Source organism: Vicugna pacos, chromosome 31 (genome assembly GCF_048564905.1).
Source record: "Vicugna pacos chromosome 31, VicPac4, whole genome shotgun sequence".
NCBI classification, from domain to species: Eukaryota; Metazoa; Chordata; class Mammalia; order Artiodactyla; family Camelidae; genus Vicugna; species Vicugna pacos.
This window is the reverse complement of record NC_133017.1, coordinates 17,483,919-17,498,154: the sequence shown is the minus strand read 5'-3', so window position 1 is coordinate 17,498,154 and position 14,236 is coordinate 17,483,919. Positions and strand designations below refer to the sequence as shown.

Here is a 14,236-nt window from a genome sequence, read left to right as displayed (position 1 = left end):
CTGGGCAATTCCCTGACCGCTTAAATAGAGGATTCCGAATTTACCATCTTGATAACACAATGCCATCATTATGAGTATCAGCCATTACACTAGGCTATGATAAAGTGACAGTGGGTGCCTTCAGGGGCTTCTGAACACACAGAAGCTGACTGATCCTATAATAAGCAAATCAATGAGTAATTAAAAAACAAAACAACAGCTACCACTTTTTGAATACACACTTTTGAATGTTAGGTACACAGAGTGAAGAGCCATAGGGAATGGACAGTATTATGCTCGTGTTACCAATGAAGATGATGAAGCTCAGCGAGGTTAAGTAACTGGGCCAAGGTCTCCCAGATCGAGTAAGTGTCAGAGCTGAGAGACGAACCTCGGACTACAGCACAACTGGCCGCAGAGAACGGTGCTTACGGAGATCTTGTTTCTTAGTCCTTGATATCAGGCTCTGCCCAGTACCCCTTCCCACCCCCTGTAGCTACTGCTACTCCTGAAGCCCCTCCTCTTCGTTTTCCTACTTCTAATGTGATATGAGCAGACCAGAACAAACAAAACCATCCAGCTCAGCAGTATGCAAAGTCCGAGTAAACAAACTCTGCAGGGAGAATCCAAGGTACCCTCAACATGTAAAGGCCAGAATTTTGACTGTGGGCTTTGTGTCATCTATGTGAATGAGATAAGAAACCTCTCAATAAGTGAGGCTTTCCTATAGGCTTTCAAAAATCAAAGGAGCCTAGGAAAAAACACTTGCTGAATATCCATGGTCTTCAACGTTTGGGGTGAATTCAATTCAACAAAAAAAGAATGAACACACATAGCACTTAGCATATGCCAGGTGTTATTCTAAATGCTTCAGTTATGGTAGCTCATTTAATCTTCACAACAACCCGGTAAGATATGGACGACTAGCTCCCTTTTCCAGATGACGAAATGGGCACAGTTAAATATCTCACTCAAAGTCACACAGCTAGTAAGCAGCGGAGGCAGGATTCAAAGCCAGCAGTCTGGCTCCAGAATCTGGGTTCTGAATCACTTAGTCTTACTGCATCTCTAATGCTCACTTGGTACCTGCTAAGCACAAAGAGCTATGCCGTTTACTGCTGGAGATCAACTAGGTAAAAGTTCCTTAAGGAGCACACATTTTCATCAAGCACATTATGTGCTTCCAAAAGAAAATGAAATCAAACTTCTGTTCAAACAAGCAATAACTGGTGATAATGTGAACTTGAGACTACCACCAGTATTTCCATTTCTGACACAGCAGAACCCAAAGGAAAAAAATTTAATCTGAACCAAAAGGAAAGTTGGTAACACCATACTTTTATCTTCTCTAAACTTAAAATCGTTCCAAAACGGCAAAGAATGGCCTGGGAAAACTCAGAATTTTTTTCCAGCACTGAGTTCACAATCTTCCTCTTCTCCTTTACAATATGGTTCTCAAAAATATAAATAGGATAAGTAACATGGGGCACAATGTTTAACCTTGCTAGTAAATTTAAAAGTAAGTAAAAATTAAGTAAATTTAAAAGTAAATAAAAAATAATTAAAAATTAAAAAGAAAGTAAATATTCTAAGTATAATGAAGTAGCACCTTGTGTTTATTAAAATGGTCAAAAGGGTGCTATTCTTAAGTTATAAAATTCCAAAAAAGTTTTGGAAAATCTATGTATATCTATCAGATAGAATTTTAAGCCAGCACAGTATTTTCAAAGGGCAATCTGGCATAAAAGGAGTTACCTTTTTATTTCCCAAAATGTTTTTATCTTTTGACCCAGTAATTTCATTTCTGAGAATTATTCTAAAAAAATTCAAAAGAAAAACATAAAGTAGTTCATAAAAATATTTCTTGTTGGGGATTAATAATGGTGAAACTGTAAGCAATTTATAATCCGACAAGGGGGCTCTCAAATTAACTGTGGCATATTATCAGCTCAAAGCAGCCAGTCAAAACAATCAATGTGCAAATGATACAGTAAGATGAAAAACTTTATAAACTGTAGCTTTAAAAGTAACACAATCAACCAAGGGAATGCCAAGGTGGAATGCAGACCAAGACAAAATAATCTAAGTGCATGACATAATATCACTGAAAAGCCTGGGGGAAAAGGTACTTACAAGTAACTTTGAAAAACAGTGTTTGAAATGGAAACTGTAAGGCAAAACCCTAAAATAACTGCACATAAACACTGTACTTTAGCTGATAAAGTTGTTTCTTATGGGGATACAGATTAACAAATCTGAAACTACTTCCACATATACTAGATTCAAATAAGCAAACAATGGTGGATGGTGGGAAGCCAGGCTTCCCACTGTCTGAGGAGGAAGTAATAGATAAGCAAGGAAGGAAGGTGAGAAAGGCCCCTGTGGTAACGGAGTCATCAGAGACATCAGTAGGCGCACCTGTGTAGCTGCACGTAGACACAGAAACCCTTATTCACATGAATTGCTAACACACCTTGTGTACATACATGTATTTTCCAGCTCTGTCAGGTGAGAGGGCCTAGAAGCAATGACACTCCAGTAGCGATGAGCACATTCAGAGTCCAGATCTTGATTTCTAAATACCATTTCCCAATAAAAAGAACCAAGGTTCCTTGGAGAGATGGCTAGTGCTAGCGCTGGGGCAAAGAAAACACAAGATGAGCCTGCAGCGTCTTGCAGTGCCAGAAAGTGAGACATGCTCAACACCAAAATGACAGGAGTATGTCAGAGGAACACAGGAGCCAAGGTGAGAGAGTCATAGCAGGGACAAGTTTAGTAACAAAATAACATAGTACTGGATTCTAACCCAAAGTATTAAAAAAAAAAAAAAGGAGTCTGTACTGATATAAGCAAATGACTGAATTAAATACATGGGGGAGAAGAGATAACTCTTCCCTACAGAAGAATTTCAAACAATATATGCAGACACCCCCCATTCCAGGATGTGTAGCTTAATTCCATCCTCTCCCCCTTGAGTATGAACTGGACTTAGTGACCTGCTTCCAAATAATACAGTGTGGAAGTGGGGGAAAAAGCAACTCTCTAGTGGAAAAACCTGGCAAACACTACCCTGGCCAGGAGATCAAGGTTAACACCATCGTGGTAAGTCCTGTTAATGCATGTACCCCTGACATGATGGGATAAGAGCACCTCACCTCTGTGCTGTTTCTCCCCCAAACCTGTAACTCATCTAGTCATGAGAAAAACATCAGATAAACCCTCATTGAGTGACATCCTATAAAAACCTGACCAGTACCCCTCATACCGTCAAGGTCATGACAAACAGGGAAACAGTGAGAAACTGTCACAGACCAGAGACTAGGCAGACATGACAACTAAAATGCAATGTGCGACCTTGGACCAGATCCTGGAACAGAAAAAGGACATTAATGGAAAAATCAGAGAAATCAAAATAGAGTCCAGAGGTTAGTTAACAGCGATGCACCAATGTTGGTTTCTTAGTTCTGACAAATCTACCATGGTAATGTGAGACGTTAACAACAGTGCTAACTGGACGGGGGAGATACAGGAACTCACATTATCTCTGCAGCTTTTCTGTAAATCTTAAATCATTCCAAAATAAACATTTTAAAAAAGCAATACACATTATAATTATCTATACCTTATGATTCAACTATATAAAATATATGAATGTAGAGACAGGTTGGAAAAATAGTGGTTTTATGTTACTAGGGAACATTAAATCTTTTTCCTTTACTACGATAATGCTGTTTTACATTTCCCAGAGAAGCCCCTGACAACTAGGAGCATCTGCCCTTGGTGAGACAGGAGAGTCACATGAGTCTGAGAAAAAGGAATCACAATATGATCTCCCCGGGAGAAGACAGAAATGTCAACTGAAATGAGAGGGAGAGAAAGCAGAGGCAACACACAGCACACTTCAGCTGGCAGGACAAGACAGTGCCTCTGGCCGGAAGTATGTACTGTGTCCCCTTCCAAGCCTCAAAAATCACCAAAATTTCTGGCTGATTTTCTGGGTTGGGGGAAGACATCTCTTCATTTGCTAATTTTTAGACTTTTGTACATACTTACTACTTTAAAGCAGCTTACTTACAAAAAAAAGGATAGAGGACAAGATATGATGAAGAAAAAGTCATGAATCCATGTTTAAATCCAGTTACCTTATGTAATCGAAGGTATACATGAGCCGAAGAGAGTTTGTCCACATGAAACCTACGAAGAATGAAAACCACTTTTAGCAAGACGTACACGATAACCAGCTCCTCAGGCCACGGGCATTAAAGCGTTCCAATCCGAAATGTGGACTCGGTGCCTACCATGCACTAAGCCCAACGCGGAGCATAAGACACAGTCACCGTGGCCGCAGGGCTCGCTATCAAACGGGAGCGGTGAGAGAAACGTGGGAAGTTCCGTGGCTGCGTGAGACTCAGTGCCAAGATGAGCACAAGAGACAATACGTGTTAAGTGCCCTGGGATGGGTGAGTTCTCAAATGAGAAAGAGCCATCGGTGACCAAAGGCTTCACTGATGAGCTGAGATTTGGTGGGTCCCAGGCTGAAACACAGGACTTAGAGCAAAAACTAGGAAAGGAACTTTAGGTGAGAAGAGAAGGGAATGAGAGAAGTCATCGAGACTCCAGTGTCGTAAGCCTGGGAGACTCGCTGGATCACTGACAGAAACCCCTTACAGCTGCAGAGGGTGCCAGCTTAGAAAAATGATGACAGGTTTGGTTTGGGACAACACGAATTTCCAGCGAAGGCAAAACAATCCAAAGAGAATGCCAATCAGAGTTGGGAGAGTCAAGTGAAGACTGAAGACAGTAAGCAGACCACAGCACAAATCAACAATTCATCCAGACTTACGTCCAACAATGGCACTAATATACTTGTCCTGGGAGAGCAGGGTGATTGCTGGTTACAACACTGTCCTAAATTCAGAATGCCCTCCCACCCCAATGTCCCTTATTTATCTTACATTAAGGCTCTATCAGTCACCAATTAAAATTAATGATTTCACCAAGTCCAACATTTTGGGATATTAAGTTTTTCATATTTACAATTCACCAAATGAAGCTGACTTCTCTTTCCAACACCCAGAGATGCCTCCAGAATGCTAACAGACAATGGTCACACACCACCAGCACCTTGTGACTCTGTTAACTTTAGTCATCTCTTCCTTAGTCCTTACCTTTCCGGACTGAGGAGTGTTCAGTAAAACCCTAAGGAGGCATCATGACATCCCATTATATATTTCTCTAGACATTTTCTTAGCATTACTGGATTTTTTAGAACTGAAATGGCTACAACCTCACACCTCGTCCAAGAGGTAGGCAGTGTGATTCTACATAAAGATTAAGATTATTCTGTTTCCAATGTCCTCTTTAAGGTTAAGCATCTTGCTAGTCACTTTGGATGTAGAAAAATGTTAGTTTTAGCATCTATGATGACTCTCGGTTTTATTCTTAACCGTTACTGATAGCCAGAAATGAATATATAATCTTAGTTTGATTAATTTTTTCCTATTGGTTAATTTAGTCATTTGCATTCTCCTGTAAGTGATTCTTACCGATGATCATCTTCGCTTGGCATTTTCCACCTTTTTTTTCTGAAATCTAGAAATTGTATCTCATCACCCTCTTTCAGCATCTTAGGAAAATATACCCCATTAGTAAGCAAGCTCAACTAGAAAATTTCTCCCATTCCAATTTATTTTAAGACAGTTCTCTATTTACAACAACTCTTTCCTGTGTATCCATAATAGCTCAACTATATTCTGATTTTTCTTTAAAGTCTCTGATGTGGAATTTTGTGAAAAGAAATACACAAATAGCTCAATATCTATCTACTGGGTTCATACACAGGTAGTCAAAGTACTAAAACACACACAGGAATATCACTGCTGATCTTCTCACAGGAACCGCTAGAGAGGGCAGGGGGAACACATGGACTTATGGGGCTTTGACTGAAATGTAAAACAAACAAACAAAAAAGCCAGCTCTGTAAATAAACTATCTTGAGCAAGTTTCCTTAAAAACCTTTTAGAACCTCCGCAAATGCTGCCTCAGAGGTTAAATTCGGCCAATTAGTTCCCTAGTTCCTTCTCTTGTTACCTTCCTCTCCCTGCTTAATCACTATCACCCTTTACTGAAGGCAGAGACTAGAAACGTCAATAATTGAGCATCCATGACCTGAGTGTGCAGAGGTGCAGGGAACCCAAAGCTGGCTGGTTTAACTGCTTCAGGTAGGGTCTCTGGAAATACTACTTATCAGGGAGTTTGGAGGTAGTAACCGCACACTCTTGCCATGTCCCTTTTTTTTAAGATGAATTTAATTCTGTTCTCATTTAACCCTAGAAAAATCCTTTGCTTAAAAGCACCTCAGGAGGCTTTCAGGTGTAAACTCAGATGCTGACATTCACAGAGGTTAAGTTCCAGAGTCGACGTCAGAGTGGCTCAGGTTGAAAATCTGCCCTGGAATGTGGATCAAGTGATCCACACGTCTGACCAGGAACGTTTCCAGGATTGACAGTTTATGAACCGGAACAGGTCTTGAAATTGTGGGCTATTCCAGCTCACATCAGACCTAGAATAGCTTCTGAAAGTCAAAGTCAGTCACTTCCGACAACAGGTATTAAATCTCAAGACCATTAAAGTGTCAAAGTCAGTGTCCAGGCACCTGCACACACCAAGTTGGTAAACAGCATTCTGAGACACGGTAAACCTTAATGCAATGGAAAACCCAAGTCATAACACATGAAGTGTAGGTTGGAAATTGGAACTTTCTCTTCCACTTACTAATTTTCTTTTTTTCAAACGTCAGATAAAAGGCTGTGGTAAATTGACTTTCATGGTGCATCTGAACATGTAACCTTTTCTGTGCAGGTGTTTCTGCCCCTGACAGCAGATAACTACAGGAACAATCATTCTTAGCTCCTGTGGCACATCTGGAGATCTCTGAGCTTAGACTGGGTTTGGTGAGCAGCAAAATAAAATTATTTTGGAAGGATGCTAAGAAAGCATGTATTGTTATTTTTAAAATTTCCATGAGTTATTTTAGAAAGAGGGAGTAGGGGCTAGGCCAAGCAAGGGTTAAAGTCTTTGTCGGGAAGACAAAGGGAATTCAGTCTGTATTTTTTTTAAAGCTGGACCTGGTCGGACACTCCGTCTGTTCCATCTACGTGGAAGCTTGGGTCTATTTTCTCCACTGCTTCTGGTGAAGCCCTCATGCACCCGCTCGAGAGGGGTGGTCTGAGTGTGTGAGAGCCGGGGTTTCAGGAATTTACTGAGAGGAGACACACAGGAGGTAAAAGGCAGCCTATGCTCCCGAGGCCTTTGCGGTCAGGCCCCAGATTTAACCCTAAGACCTCATGCTCAGTTTCCGCGGTAATTATAAATGAAGGGGGCTGACAGTCAGCTATTTACCACTGAACACTCATAAACAAAACACAAAGCATGAGTTCTAGTTTTAATCATAGGAGTCAGGTGGTTGGCCAAGTCTAGGAAAGTAAATAATGATCCAGAGAAAGTAGAACCAAAATTGTTACTTACCAAATATCCTCAGGCCAGCCATACTTTATCAGATCTTCATCTGCAGAGAGAGAACAAAGGAAAAAAAGAAAAATGAAGGTCTTAAGAGATACAAACCACTACATTTAAAATAAATAAGCCACAAAGGATATATTGTACAGCACAGAGAAATACAGCCATTGTTTTGTAATAACTTTAAATGGAGCAGAGTCTAAAAAATACTGAATTACTGTGTTGAACACTTGAAGCTAATAATACTTTAAATCAACTATACTTTGATAAAATTTAAAAAAAATTTTTAAAAAGAAGGTTAAATGAAATATGCCAGAATTTATCATACATACATTTATCATACATTCCTTTCCACAAAACTTTTTCTTTCCCTTAATGGAGAAAAAGGTTTTGATGCTTGAAAACACAGGGAAAAAATGTAAAAACTAGTTTGACAATTGGACAATTATAATTTTAATAATACTCGTAGTCTAAAATTCAAAGATATTTCTATTTGAAGATAAAACTAACACTCACAAATCAGAGCAGCAAAGATGATGCATTAGAAAATTGATTCACTGTAATAATACTATGCATTAAAATGGTTTTTGCTAGAACTTTAAAGCCAGTGGATTGTATTTTACTTCTTAAAAAAAAAAAAACAACTTCTCAATTATAAAATTGTAGAAAATTAGGTTATACAAACACCAGAAGTATACAAAAGAAAATGAAATCCACCTAAAATTCTGTTACATATGAAAACAAGAATAAAATAGAAAAAAGACAGGTAAACGTTAAAGTAACTGTCCCTAGGGGTGGAACATGGGTATTGGAAAGGATGAGGAAGGGAACTGTGTTTTACTACAAGCTTTTTGTTATTATTTGAATTTTTACGCTATATATTTGTTAGATGAAAATAAAGTAAAAATTTAAAAAGTTCTTTGGAAACAATGACTGCTTGATTCTACCACATGGATAAACTTTTCTATTGTTCACATTTGGATTGCTTTAATTAATGCTTCAGTAAATATTTTTTAGACAAATATGTCCACATTCCTGATTATTTCTTTAAGGTATATTTCAAAAAGGTGAAGTATTCATTCAAAATGTACACATATTTAAAGGCTAATAACATGTATCACTATAGAAAGGCTATCTCAATGTATACCTCTAACAGCCATATTAAATTAGTAACTAATTGTGTTTAATACAGAAGCATTTTTAAAGTATTAAACACAAAGTTAAAATGTGTAAGGTAAACACAATGATTCATATATGACGATTTAAAATGGGCTCAAGAAAATATAATCTACCTAACCTGAATGAGGTATTTATTTTCCAGACAAGGAAAAGGATAACAGAGTATCCTCTTGGGTGAGGGTGCTCAAAGCAACTGCAGACACCCCGAGTTTTCCAAAGGGTTTCCTACTAGCTTCAGTGAGAAGCTGAGCACACAGCCAACAGGTCATCAGAAAAAGGGAAATATGAAAACCTCTTTTCCTCATTCAGGCAACGTTTGGCTCCCTGGTGACACCTGCTGGCTAATAAAAGGAACACACCTGAAAGCTTTTTCGTGAAAGTAAATCATCCAACTTAAATTTCACTTATGTTCCATCCAGCCCTCAGTCTGAAGTCATCAAGACTGTTAGAAATGAATGCGATGTGCCAGGAGCACTAGAGAACAGGGTACCTTAAAAATGTAATCCTGTTCTTACAAAGCAGACTAGGAGAGTTGATGAGTCCAAGAGTTCCTGGGGAAAAGTGTTCTATACACAGATTTTTTTTCTACGCATATTTTAATGACAGCAAAACACCACTCCAGTGGGCTCCAGACAGAATCAAAATTTAAATCTGTAGACATAAACTAGATCTGTACCTGCAGATATAAATTCCTACAACAGAGGTTTAAGGGATTCCACGATCTAGCCCATCCTCACCCAGTTCTCCACAAAGCCTTCTCCACTCTCCTAACCACATGTACTCTCTCCCACCACTACATCTACAGCATTTGTTATTAATATTACTTTTTTTGCCCATAATTTTTTTATACTTTATTTTTTAGAGCAGTTTTGGTTCACAGCAAAATTGGCCCCTATTTGCTTTCGTGTTCCTCCACCCGAGCGAATACTGTGAAAGCACAGAATCAGTCTTCCTCTTCGGACACTCACAGAGGCTGGCACGTGGGCTCACACAGACAAGCCCCAGTAAATATAGCAAACTAAACCGGAAGGAAAAGAAGACACAGCGGGAATGTCACTGGCACAGCCGTCTTAGTCAGGACCACTGGCAGCCCATCTGTGTGAACCAAGGCAGCCCTTCACTGTAAAAATACACAGAGCCCCCTCCCCAGAGCTGCACAGGGCCAAACTCACACCGTCTCTGCCTTCGATGCTTCTCAGGGACCTACGCCTTGGACTTACAGCCTTCGTGTGGTAGAGGGGAAAGCGGATTTGGTCGGGTTTGGATCCATACCTACTGTAGATACCGATGGCTCCTGTAACTGTGCCTTACTGCTCAGTGTAACACAGAGAAAGCATCCCCTCCTCAGCATCAGGAGGATGCTACGAGAAAAATCACCCACGACAACTTATGTGTGACTAGAAGAAATACCAAACTCAAGTATCAATATGCTTCAGACTGCATCTCCATTAAGTCACACCCAGAGTCGATGTCATAAATCTTTATATGGAAAAACTGTTTAAAAATTAGTTATTTTATGTTGTTTTTGTTTTTTCCCTTGGCTAGGATGTAACAATCTTGCTTATACTGATTCCACTTTATGGCTCCCAGTTTCACAGCAAGGTTCTAAACTGTTACATGGATCTGATTTATAACTACATAATTATACAACTATTATATAGATCACATCATATTTATCATGTTTTATACATTTTATGTATTATATATTATATGTACATATATGCTAACTATATATACTTAGTATATGTAACTATATACATATGACATGTTTTTATATGACTGTATACATAGGTACATATAAGTTATACATAACTTACCACTGTTTTTGACATCTTTTAACTTGGGGCCTTATTTATTTTGTTAATAGCAAATGTCTCACACTGAAGAATGCTCCACTTGCCTCTTTTAGAGGATCAAGTTTAAACTGTCAGTTACAAACTGCACCTAGAACACTGACGGTTCTAGAATAGGAAAAAACAAAGTAACACCTGGGGTTGTTAAAGAAAGGTGACTGCAGTGAATGAGGCAGCTCTCAGACTACTGAAGGCAGAGCCACCCAGCCATGGAGTGTTCCCAGGGCAGGAAGGAGGCAGCTTTGGGGATCTCCAGAGATAGATATAAATACAAATATTATAATATAATAAGATAATAAAATGTACAGAAAATGATCTTTCCAAAGTCCAAGCCACAGATTATTTTTATTTGATGAAAACTAGCACAGGTTAACCTCTGACTCACATCACCCTAAATCAAACGATACCACAAAACTCTTTGTAAGTTTCTAATCAGCAACATATGGTCCAATTAGTTCAAATACTTAACAGAACTAAATTCTAGGAAAGTTAATCAACTGGAATTCCTTATAACTGGTTAGTTAGTAGGAGTTAATTGAAAATTCATGTCCAATAAACCATGGGGAGAAAAGGCAATTAACACTTACCCGCTGGAAATTTCAAAATCAAATGCTTTTGAAAACTTACTTTCATATTTATCTTTTCCCATGTAAATAGTGTAGGCAGCTGAGTTAACTAGGGCAAAACAAAAATGAGACATAGTTAGGTAACTTCATCACCAACAAAACTGTTTCACGGGAAAAACAAGTGACAAATGCTTAGATTAGGGGTTGGCAAAACATGGCCCACAGGTCAAATCCAGCCCTGTTTTTTGGACAGCCCTGGAGCTAAGAATGATTTTTATACATTCAAAAGATTGAAAGAAGCAAAAAGAAGAAGCTAGAGAGACTGTATGTGGCTTACAAAGTCTAAAATATTTATTATCTGGTCCAAACAGAAAAAGTTTCCTAATTCTTATTAAAAATGGCTACTTTCCTACTTTCTCAAGGATACAGTTCAGTGCAATTCCAGTACAGTCCTATACTTCTGCCTTCTACAAAATAGCTATAAAAAGACTATACTTCAATAATATATATGTATATATGTATAAATAGCTTAAAAAAAAACAAGCCAAAACCTTCACTTCAACCATTTAAAAATAGGTTCCTATACTTAGGCACAAGTTTTATTTTTCATAATTTTATTTAGCCAATATTCGTTATGCTCCAGGTGTGCTGCATATTACAAGCTCCCTGCCACATTCAGGGGAAACACAGCTCTCAAACTTCTAATCAGTAATTCTGAGCCCTATTACACATTAGTATCACCTAACTATGCCCCAGCTCCTCCTAAGACTAACCAAATCCAAACCTCTGAGGACTGGCGTTTTTTTTAAAAGATCTCTTTTAGTGATTTTCATGTGAAGTCAGCCACATTAGTTAGGAACCACCACCCTAAATCAAACCGAATATTCTGGGTATGACTCACCTTAGGGAAGACATTTGCTTTACTGAGCTAGTGTGTTTTAACGTGGGCCTCCTCCATCTGGAGCCAAACAGATAGGTTTCCTAATTTAAACTCTAATTGGGTACTGGGTTTCCAAGCTGATCTACCAAAACCTGTCAGACCCCACTTGGATCTCGACTCCTGAATTAACAGTTCCTGGGCCGCTGTCTACAAAGCCCAGCAGACGGGTGCAAGGCTGGGCTGGGCAGTCTGCGGCTGTCGCTCCAGAGCATGGACTTACTGTGTGAGTGGAGCTCTGAAGGCCACGGAGCAGCACTCTTTCATGTACAGACCCTTAAATTCGGGACTGCCTGTACTTTCAGTGATAAGACGCTCCTTAAATGATCAGCCACACTTGTCTCTCTTGGGGACGGAAAAGTCTCAATTCCTTCAGCTAGCAGTTATGATGACACAGTCCATAATTACTTGGAAGTGGCCGAGAGAGAGGACTTGAAAGCAGAGGTTGTTTGCGTTGACAAGTTGACAGAAATACTTGCCTATAACTGAGCATCTTATTAGCTTGGTAAGCCCTTTGCACAGCATATAACAAATGCCAGGAGTGCAGGAATACAACCAAAAAAGTTTCAAATTCTCTCTGCATACTTAGGCCATTATTACATTTGTATGCCCTTTTGATCCTATAATGTCACCACCACAAGTATATACCCTATTAATTAATACACCATCAGGCAATGGTTTTTTTAGAACCTAAACACTCATTAATTAAGACTGGCTAAACACACTATAGAACATCAATAAACAAAATACCATGAACCCATTAAAAAGGGTAGGTGAAGAAATTAAGTAGCAGAACAGTACTTTTGTGTACCTATATACAGTAAGGTTCAATTTGTAAAAGATAGGTTAATTGTGTATAAACACATTTATATGTAATTTAAATATATGCACCTGTTTTCTTTAAAGTGTGGATGGATACACATTTAACTGTTAACAATAGTTATCTTGTCTACTTGCTTACAAAATGTATAGATGTTTGTAATCAGAATAAAGGTAATTTTTAAGTGATTAAAATAAAGCTGTTTCTGCAGGCCAAGCTATCTAAATTACCACCAAGAGGATGACAGATGATGGTGTGGATGGCTGATCTATAAAATGAGGTGATTAAGAACAAAACTGCTACAAGTCCAAGCTGAGGGGCGTTCTATAAAATAATCCAACTGACAATGTCAGGAGAGACAAAGACTGAGCAACTGCTCCAGATAAGAAGACGCCAAAGGGTAATGAATGACAAAGAATGCAACAGTGATTTGTAATTTTCCTTTGTTCTAAATTCATTATTAGGACACTGATGAAAATGGAATAAAAGCTGCTGATTAGATAACAGTATTGCTGCAATGACAATTTCTTAACTTTGATAATGAAAAGTATCTTTTTGCCAAGAGAATATTCCTGATTTAGGAAAAACACCCTGAAGTATTTAAAGGTAAAATTCAACTTACTAACAATGTTTCAGGTGAAAAAAAAAATCTGTGTGTGAGTGTGTAGAGAGAGAGGGAGGTAGAGAAAGACAAAGGGGTGAAAGGAGATGAGTTTGTATGGTAAAATGTTAGAATCTGGGGAGTCTGAGAGGAGGTTATAAAGGCAATCATTTTCTATTCTTATAACTTTTCTGAAGGACTGAAGTTATGTCAAAATGGAAAATTAAAAATAAAAAGGAGCATGATTGCTAAGAAGTTTGAATTAAACTCCTATCCACGTTAAAAGGATAAAGGAAAAGTAAATTGAATTATTCTGGTACTTTTGTTATTCTCACCCAAATAATAAAAGGTTGATTAGCATGGGAATTCATCATCTCGATGCAGGTGTAACCACCAACCCACCTTCAGAGGCGCTGTGATGATTTCATAATTTACATAACAATCTATCTTAAGACAGATGCTATTAAAAGGTCCTAAAAGTACAAGTGAACTTAATGAGCCATGTGCTGATATTTTGTGGGCCTGTAAATCAGATGGTCTTGAATTTCACACTAGAAATACAGCAAGGCTAATGTCTCATTATTCCAAGAGCATGAAACAAGAATTGAATAGATTTCAGCCAGAGATCCTAATTTGAAAAGGAAAGGCAACTGAGATTTCTATTGAGATTTTCTTTCCATTTAAAAAAAAAAGATTTTAGGCAGTAAACCATTAGCTGGCTGAAAAGCTTGGCTATCTATATGAGGTCATTTCCTGAAGAGTCTTTATGTTCAAGTTGTTTGC

The 14,236-nt window shown here is 38.5% G+C and overlaps 1 protein-coding gene across 3 annotated transcripts in view; it reads right to left on the bottom strand.

Annotated features, from left to right (window-relative positions):
• The window catches only part of CCDC25 (coiled-coil domain containing 25), a 34,131-nt gene that overhangs the window by 18,027 nt on the left and 1,868 nt on the right, over positions 1 to 14,236 (bottom strand). For 2 of the 3 annotated variants that reach the window (XR_012065865.1, XM_006203202.4), the window contains exons 2-4: positions 11,157 to 11,204; positions 7,507 to 7,546; positions 4,122 to 4,173 (exon numbers count right to left, since the gene is read on the bottom strand). Coding sequence is in view for 1 of the 3 variants with exons in the window: in XM_006203202.4 (XP_006203264.2) it covers positions 4,122 to 4,173; positions 7,507 to 7,546; positions 11,157 to 11,204 (140 nt within the window). In the remaining 2 variants the exon portion in view is untranslated. The remainder of the gene's footprint in view (positions 1 to 4,121; positions 4,174 to 7,506; positions 7,547 to 11,156; positions 11,205 to 14,236) is intronic. The other variant, XM_015238278.3, reaches the window with a different exon arrangement.